Source organism: Tursiops truncatus, chromosome 17 (genome assembly GCF_011762595.2).
Source record: "Tursiops truncatus isolate mTurTru1 chromosome 17, mTurTru1.mat.Y, whole genome shotgun sequence".
Lineage (NCBI taxonomy): Eukaryota > Metazoa > Chordata > Mammalia > Artiodactyla > Delphinidae > Tursiops > Tursiops truncatus.
The window spans coordinates 33,329,584-33,338,890 of NC_047050.1; the positions used below are offsets into that span (position 1 = coordinate 33,329,584).

General features: G+C 34.1%; 1 protein-coding gene across 2 annotated transcripts in view; it reads left to right on the forward strand.

The window, feature by feature from the left end:
- DECR1 (2,4-dienoyl-CoA reductase 1) overlaps positions 1-1,826 on the forward strand; it is a 50,813-nt gene extending 48,987 nt beyond the window's left edge. Inside the window, exons 8-10 of one of the 2 annotated variants that reach the window (XM_019925158.3) lie at positions 897-1,043; positions 1,505-1,567; positions 1,670-1,826. In XM_019925158.3, coding sequence (XP_019780717.2) covers positions 897-1,043; positions 1,505-1,567; positions 1,670-1,729 — 270 coding nt within the window. In that variant the 3' untranslated portion in view covers positions 1,730-1,826. Of the gene's footprint in view, positions 1-896; positions 1,044-1,504; positions 1,581-1,669 lie in introns of both variants that reach the window. The other variant, XM_019925159.3, reaches the window with a different exon arrangement.
- The last annotated feature ends 7,481 nt before the right edge of the window (positions 1,827-9,307 follow it).

Here is a 9,307-nt window from a genome sequence, read left to right on the forward strand (position 1 = left end):
CTGTAGATTGCTTTGGGTAGTAGAACCATTTTCACATTGTTGATTCTTCCAATCGAAGAACATGGTATATCTCTCCATCTATGTGTATCATCTTTAATTTCTTTCATCAGTGTCTTATAATTTTCTTAGTTTCAGTTGTTTTTGGTGTCTGTCCTCAGTGGCTATGGTTGGTTCAGTGGGTTGTGTAGGCTTCCTGGTGGATGGGAGTGGTGCCTGTGTTCTGGTGGATGAGGCTGCATCTTGTCTTTCTGGTGGGCAGGTCCACGTCTGTTGGTGTGTTTTGGGGTGTCTGTGGCCTTATGATTTTCGGCAGCCTCTGTGCTAATGGATGGGGCTCTGTTACTGTCTTGCTAGTTGTTTGGCATAGCGTGTCCAGCACTGTAGCTTGCCGGTCATTGAGTGGAGCTGGGTCTTGGCGTTGAGATGGAGATCTGTGGGAGATTTTTTGCCGTTTGATATTACATGGAGCTAGGAGGTGTCTTGTGTACCAGTGTCCTGAATGTGGCTCTCCCACCTCAGTGGCACAGCCCTTACTCCTGGCTGGAGGACTAAGAGCCTGTCCTCCACATGGCTGAATCACTGCAGAAACATTCTGGAAATGAAGCATGCTATTCTCCTAAGCCCATTTAGAAATACCTTGGAGAAGAATCATGGAGTCCCTCCAATCTGGTTTTCCTTTTTCCTTCTGTCCTTTCTAGTGGTTTTTTAAAGGTCAATATTGGGTAAAATGAATATGGACGAATTTGGCAAAACTCTCTGTTGCTTACAAGTACTAAGGTATGAACAGGTTGCCATAGTAACATTCCATTTACTGCAAATTTGTTTCTTAAATAGGAAAGACGTTGTATTAAAAAAAAAAAAAAAAAAGCAACCTAATTATTTTCTTAATTCCTAAGGGTGCCTTTAGCCGTCTTGACCCAACTGGAGCTTTTGAAAAAGAAGTGATTGACAGAATTCCCTGTGGTCGGCTAGGAACTGTGGAAGAACTTGCAAATCTTGCTGCTTTCCTTTGTAGTGATTATGCTTCTTGGATTAATGGAGCTGTAAGCATTGTTGTCTCTCAACTTTTTTGGGAGGTGGATTTGGCGTGGGGAGGTGGATTGTAGAACCAATCCTGACGATGTTGAATGTAAATATGATTTAAAGTATTTAATTAGCTGTATTTAGTATATTATTTATAATATAGAAATATTAATATATATTGTTTAGCTTATGGAGTTGATTCATTGATAAATTAATTTTATTAAATGTAAATCACTCTGGTAGACATGCCTCTAAGATGAACTTTAAGATTGGGTATAATTTGAAATTGTAGAAATGATGGAGAGAGGATTTTAAAGAGAGTAAATCAATTTAGGTTTAAGCATCAGTTTTGTCCTTAAAATTTAGGCTTTGATTGAAAGTGCCAAGGAGATATTCTATCCAGTTAGGAGGGAGAAATGGCTAATGGTTCAGAAACTTTTTAAAAGAAGTTAGTTTCACAGCTTTTATTATTATTTTTCAGGTAATTCGATTTGATGGTGGTGAGGAAGTACTTATTTCAGGGGAATTCAACAGTCTGAGGAAGGTAATGCCATTTTGTGAGTATAATATAATATTGGCAGTGAGGATACTAAGCTTTAAAAACACACAAGAACCTCATTAAATTGACTTTTTCTTTTTGTGGTAGGTCACCAGGGAGCAGTGGGACACAATAGAAGGACTCATCAGGAAGACGAAAGGCTCCTAAGACTACTCTGGCCTTCATCTTGGTTATAATGGAAATTATACAAACTGTCTATAATCTTTTGAATATTTTCAAGTCTAATAAATTGTTACTTAGCAAACATTGAGCGTGTATTATGTGCTAGGCCAATGGTAGGTAGATCTTGTATATTAAAAGATAAATAAGATGGGCTGTTGTTCCTTTAAAGAATTTTTTAAAAATAAAAAGAGGAAAGTGAGTGAAGGCTTTTGATAGAGGTGAAACGAGACTGGAAGTGCAGAGAAAGGAACAGATATTTGTAACCTGGAAAAATCAGGAGAAACTTAATGGTGAAAGTAGTATCTGAATTATATATTAAAACTATGTCTTTGGTGATGGTGCCTAAAAGAAAGTAGAGGATTTACAGTAAATCTAATGGACTCTGTCTTTTCAGTGTATTTCCTTTTCATTGGACTTATGAATTGTCTTCTTTGGATAGCTCAGTATTAATTCAAATAAGTTCTTGCCAGGACCTATTTTGTAGCCAGACATTTTATTTGGTACTGAGAATAAAACATGAATAATCTATAGCCTTTGCCCTCTTAAAACTCATTATCTAGCAGGATAGATAGACCTGTAAATAATTATTTATGATTCATTGTGATAAATATTCCAGCAATGTTAAAGTGTGGAGGGGGAAGTAATTCAATCTGTCTCCAGAGTTTAGAGAAAGTGACACCTAGGAGACAGCATTCCATCTCAGCTTTTAAAGTATATATTCTCTATGAATTTATGGTCACCAGGGGGTGGGGTGGTGGGGAGGGATAGACTGGGAGTTTCAGATTGACATGTACACATTGTGATATTTAGGATAGATAGCCAGCAGGGACCTTCTGTATAGCACAGGAAGCTCTGCTCAATATTCTGTAATAACCTAAATGGGAAAAGACTTTGAAAAAGAATAGAAAAAAAAATTTTTTTTAATAAATTATTGTTATAAAAAAATAAAGTGTACTGGAATAGGAAGTGCTAAAAAAGATAAAGTATATATTCTCATGTAGAGAAGATGAACAAAGCTCATAAAATATTTTTATGTATAATTTCATTTCATTCCATATTTGGTTTGACTAATTTGTCATCCTAAGAATCAAATAATAAGAAAACCACAGTCTCAAGTGTATATAGCTATAATTTTGAGTTTATATTAAAAAAAGTATTTTGCTTTCATAGGAATCATTCATTACATGCTCACTAGACTGACTTTCCCAATTGCCTGAATTACCAAGAGAGGGGAACAGCTTCTATCTTACCTCCTCTGAATAGATCTGAAAAGGAATCTAGTTTTCCTGTTTGAATTTATATGCTGTAAGCCTGATATGCAAATCCTTATTATATTGACAGTTAATTTTGTGCATAAGTTACATTAAATTGTGTACATAAATGGTTTAGAATGAGTGGCCTTGACATTTCCAATAATTTTGCCTTTCACTGGGGTACCATACCCAGTCTCCATTTTACCTTTAACACTAACCATAGTTTTCCTCTCTTCTATCTACATCTTTCTTCTTTATTTTTAAATTATCAATACTCTGTGGTATAGGAATAAAAAGTGCCAGTAGTTATATAAATTACCTTTTGTAAGTTTCATCACTTCTTATTTTCTTCATGATAAAATTCAGGATTATAATATCTGCTTCACAGGGTTGTTATGAGGATTAAGTGAGATGAAACAATTAAAAACACCATGTAAATGTAAAGCACACAAATGAAAGACAAGGCCCTCCTGTTTTTCTACTCTTTGATTTTTAAGACATGATTATCATAGAAAATGTGAGAATACAAAAGAATAAAAAATTTAAAAACTAACTTCCTAAAGAAAACTTCTATTAATACTTTGGTATAGTTATTTTCAACCTTTTGCCTTTTTTCATTTAATTTTTATTTTTTATGAAACTAATTTGTTTATATAATTTATATAGGGAAGAGTACTACTGCAATCTCTGCTCCAAAGCTATCTTCCCATGTAACTATCTTCAGCTCTTTTAACCATTTTTTTGGTTTGTATTTTTGGGGTTTTTTTCTGGAATATACATTCTTCCCCATCCACTAATTCTACAAATATAACCATATCCCTATTTTTGGTTAAATTTATATTCAGTGTTTACATTTTTATAACTTTATTAATATTGCTTTTTCCTCAATGTTTTCTCAACTTCCCTACTTCTTTTTAACCTACTTCATTTTAACAGTTGAGATTATATGATAAGTCAGATCCTGTTTCTCATAAATAAAAGATTTTTTTTATATTTCATTGTTTATGTGTATCATACTTTGATTTTTTATTCTTAGAATTAGTTAAAAAAAATTTTGGTATAGTATATAAAACTGTGATGAATATCTTTATGCATAAAACATTTTTAGAGTTTGGAATTTTTTCTCCTGATAGATTCCTGGGAGTAATATTATTAGTCAAAGTTATGAAGCTTTTAGAGACTCTTGATACACATTTCCAAATTGCTATTCCTGAGATTTGTATGGGTTTAAAAAACCCTGAGCTATGTGTGCTAGTGCCAATTTCAACAAATACCTACCAACATGGGGTAGTTTCACTTTCAAACTATTTGCCAATTTCATAAGTAAAAATTGATAGCTCCTTCAAACATGTATTTATTTAATCATTAGTGATAATATTTTTCTATACTTAATGAATGTCCTGTTTGTCTTTTTACCTCTTAATGGGGTATCATAAAAATTTTGACTTGTCTGAGTTTGTATACAAATTTTTCTTCCGTTGATCATCTCTTAGAGTTTGCTTCATTATTGTATGTTATTACAAATGATGAATGAAGAAGCAAAGCTTGCAGGCATGGCAGGGAGGACCAGAAGAGAGATCATGGTAATATCATTTGACTGAAATTTCTTCCTAAGAAAAATTTCTTAGGAAGTCTGAAAGAGAAACAAACATTATTGATGGATAGTCACTATATTTTATGACACAACACCTTTGGGCATCAATGTTTTACCGTAAGAATTATTACTTTTTCACACTACTTAGTAACTTCTCCAAGAGTCCTGCTTCTAATGCGTTAACAGAAGAGTTAATACTCAGAAAATTAAAGTGAGGATTATTGGTAACAATATCACTTATCTTAGAATTAATGTATGAAGACATCCCCAGGAAATGTTTCAGGGAAGGAGTAACAGCTATTGTTACTTTGTTCTTGAGGAAAACTAAAGCAGTGAGAATTTAAGTGACTTTGAATAATAGAATTTTAGACCTGGAAAAGTCTTAGAAGATAGTACTCTCAACCCCTTCATTTTATAGTTAAGGGAACTGAGGCTCAAGGAAGTTGTGACTTGGCCAGGGTCACATAATTAGTCAAGCTCTTGTCTCCTCAACTGGACCAGTTTCTTGGGATCATAATTTAAACCAAGAGACAATAATAGGGTCTTTATGAGATATAGTTCTATTGCAAAATCCTTCTTCAAAGGAAAAAAGCCCATTAATTTTTTGGAGGGAGGGTTCTTGATCAATTTTATTTTGTTGTAATTGAACATAAAAATATTTATTAGACTTTCATAAATTCATTCTCAACTTCAATCCCTTTAATTTTCTTCTAAGGTCTTACATTTCTCAACTGTACAGTAAAATAATCCTTGGATTTGGAGACAGAAAAATGGCGCTTAGTATAAAATCTCAGCCCCTTAACACTAGCATAGGTGATCTTGCCTCTCTACCTTATACACTCTCCCCTCACACAGGCTCTGTCACAGCAGCTTTCTTTCTGTTCCTTAGGATTGTTCAACCTAGGGCCTTTGCACTGGCTGCTTATTTGTCCTATGAATGTACTTTTCCTTATCTTTATATGGCTGGCTTCTTCAGAGAGGCTTCCCTATATCCCTATTTGCACACCATTAATTTTTAAAAACTTTAAAGTGACCTATGATTTCTAAAAGTACTCAAATCATGAATTTTCACAAAGTGAATATGCTTTTATAACCGCTAACCAGGTGAGAAACAAAATATCACCAGGAATCCAGAAGCCTTGCTTATGTCCCCCATCATGACTCCATTTCTCTCCCTAAAACTAACCACTATCTTGACTTGTAACCTCTAAGCTAAGCTGCTTTTGAAGTTTATATAAGTAGAATTACACAACATGTATTCTTCTATTGCTGGCTTACTTGCTTATGCATTCTCATTGTTACATAACATTCCACTGTATGAATATACCACAATTTATTTGTTCTGCTATTGTTGGACATTGGGTTGTTTCTAGTTTGGGCTATGTCAAATACAATGCTGCTGTGAGCATTTTTTTTTTTTTTTTTTTGGTGAAGATAAAACATAGAAGTGAAATTGCGGAATTTGAAGTGTGCATATGTTCAAATTTAGTAGATACCGCCAAATGGCTTTTCGAAGTCTTCACAACCTCCCATCAAGCAGTGTGTAAAAATTTCCATTGTGCCACATCCTCATCAATACTTTTAGCATTCAAAAATCTCTAACTTTAGCCTCTCTGATGAGTGCATGGTAGTATTTCATTTATTTTAATTTGTATTTCTCTTGATTACTAATAAAGTTGATTAGTTTTTATTTTGGATATTTAGATATCCTTTATTTGTGAAATGCCCATTCAACTTTCTTATATATTTTCTGTTGTGTTATGTATAAACATTATTTTTAGGAATAATGTTTATATATTTTGGATATGTACCTCTGTCAGTGTTACAAATTGTTGGAGGAGGTCATCGAGAGGACGTGACTGCAGGTCGACCCAAGAGCTGAATCTAGGCTCCTCACTCCCTCCCTCGTTCTGGAATGTAGATTTGAGCCACCGTTCCCACAGCCAGAGCTATTTCAAGGAAGTAGCCTTGAGTGAGTAAGGTGCTGTTGAGACCATCTGGATTGAACTATGACTGAACCCAGTTTAAAGGCTCTAGAAACTTTAAATTCTGGTGGGCAGGTGTAGAGATCTACTCATTTTACACCCAAGCCGAACCTTGTACATAGCTTTCCTTGCTTATTAAACCTGCCACCTGCCAATCTGGAGTGGTCTGACTCTTTCTTAGGTCTCTCCTTGTCCTCCATGTACTGGGGCCAGTTTCAGATTTCACCTGGGGAACTCTCAAGGTTGTGAGCCAACATAAATATCTTCTCACACTCTGATGTTTGGTTTTTCAAACTACAAACAAATTTACTCTCTTAATAGTATATTTTTGGGAACAGAGTTCTTAATTTTAATAGAGTCCAATTTCTCAATCTGTTTTTTCATAATTGCTTAAGGAATTTTTCCATGCATGAGGTATTAGAGATACTCTCTTGTCTGCATATACTTCCCATTTATGTTTAATAATATACTTGGAATGAATTTTGTGATATGAGGTAGGCATTATATAAGCTATCTTCCATTTGCCCTTTCAGATTCATCTTCCATTCTTCATTCTGTTCTCTGCTCCAGGGGGCTGGCCTGTCACTCATATGTAATTGTGACTGATTTTGCTGAGTTATAAGAATTTCTTTTCCTGGTAGTGCTTGGGAGTTAAAGTCCACCATGATAGGCCAGGTGCTGGATTCGTTGCCATTATTACTATAAGCACTCTAGGAAGTTCCCTCAGATATACTCCTATCAGACTTTTTCTTGTTGCTTTTCTTTCTTTTTCCATGCTATTATTGTAAGAGTACCAAACCTGGTCTAGTTATGGAGTATACTTTATAATGGATACTTGTTTTCCTACAGATGAAATGTAGGAAAATTCTATATATTCTTCCTATTCCTCTGGAGAACATCTTTCATACAGAAATATTTGATTATGTCTGTTGGGCAAAGAGCTACAAATATTTGGATTTTTTGAGATTTCTTTGTAAATCTTAATGCCAGAGGCACATATTAATTCACTGAGGCATCCAATAATGCACTGAGTCAGGCAGGTTTACATTTATTTAGATTTCCTAGGCTGTATTAATTTCAGTAACCTACACTTCCCTGAATTGATCATGGGCTACGTATTCACTGACTTTTTGAGGAAGAAAACAAATATACAAGATTATTAGAGTTATTTTCCTTTTTATTTATTCTTAGTAGTTAAATTCAGCCTAAGGTCAGTGCTTCCATTCACACACTAGAAGCAAAGCCAGTCTACTACCGCCATCATATGAGAAATTTTATTTTTTGGCAATCTCTTTTCTGTTCATTCTTTAGGGAAAGAGAGACCTCACTTTTTTGTTATTTATATGAATTGAGAAAATCAGTGCAGAATTTATAGAATGGGGACATTCAAAGTGACCCAGAACCATTAACTCTTCGGCAGTAACTTTATAAATTTCAAAGAGACACATCTCTCATAGTTCCCTGGTTCACATCAAAAAATGAGAAATCGCCAACCATAACATGTCAAGTATAACCAGTATAGTGTATTCTAGCTACAAATATATGAAATTATGACTTGGATGTGGGTCAAAAGAATGTTTTAGAGTCACCCTTGCTACATAAGATAAATGATTGCATTAGCATTTCTCCTGAGATGTTCTTTTTAATTCATTTGAAACTATTCGCAGATAGAAATAGAACTATTTTGAATGCTGATCTCAAAATGAAATATAGAATTCACAGAATACACAAAATTATTGATGATATAACATTCAACAATCAGGGTGCTATGAATTTTAAATTAAAATTCAATTATGTAGTAAAAATAGAGTTGTTGTAGCTAGAAAAAAAAAAAAAATTCAGAGGCAGCAGTTACCCTTGGTGGAAATGAACAGTTCTACATAAAAAGAAAATCCAGAAAGAATGCAAACTAAACACCAGGATACCTGATATATATAATTTAATCAGATAGTACATAGACTGTGACATAAAAACAGCAGTTTACTAGAATAATTATAGTCTGCAACACATGAAAACTGTTTAGAAAATGGGTTAAGGTCATACTCTGACAGTAGACTCGGAAATACAAACGTAGAAGAAGACAGATTTATGCATTGTCTGGTGCTGCCTTTCCTTGTCATCAAATCAACTTGAACCAATAGATTGGTGTGGATTCAAGCAATAGGTGTGTTGTTGGTTAATTGACTAAATCTTGCCTAGTGAGACTGTTAACCACATAGAGCCATAGTTAGCTAACGATTGATATTTTGGTATTTTAGATGCAAAAGCACATTTCTTCTAATTGGAAACACAGCTTAGAACTACTTTGTGGGGCAGATTTACAATTGTCTGAAATAAGAATGCTTGGCTTGTTATGTATGTATAATTCTTCTATTCAGTGTCAAATGCATTTACATATCAGAGACTAGGATTTTAGAGATTAATCCTGGTGGAGTTTTTAGGGAAATCTTGTCCAACTATATTTATGGAAGCAAGAATATGTTAGATTATTTTATTTTAATTGGGTGTATTGACTGGCCTAAGCATAGACATTCTCCTTTTCAAATGTACAAAAAATGTACGTTACAAAGAGTATAGAAACAAACTGAAAAGAGTGTGCCACACATCCTGGATAATTATCTATATGCAGTTAAATTTACAGATACAAAACAAAATACAGCCTACTCCCTTATAGTGCACAGTTATTTTTTAGATACAATGTACTGCTAGTAAGTGGTCATGGGCGTCAATT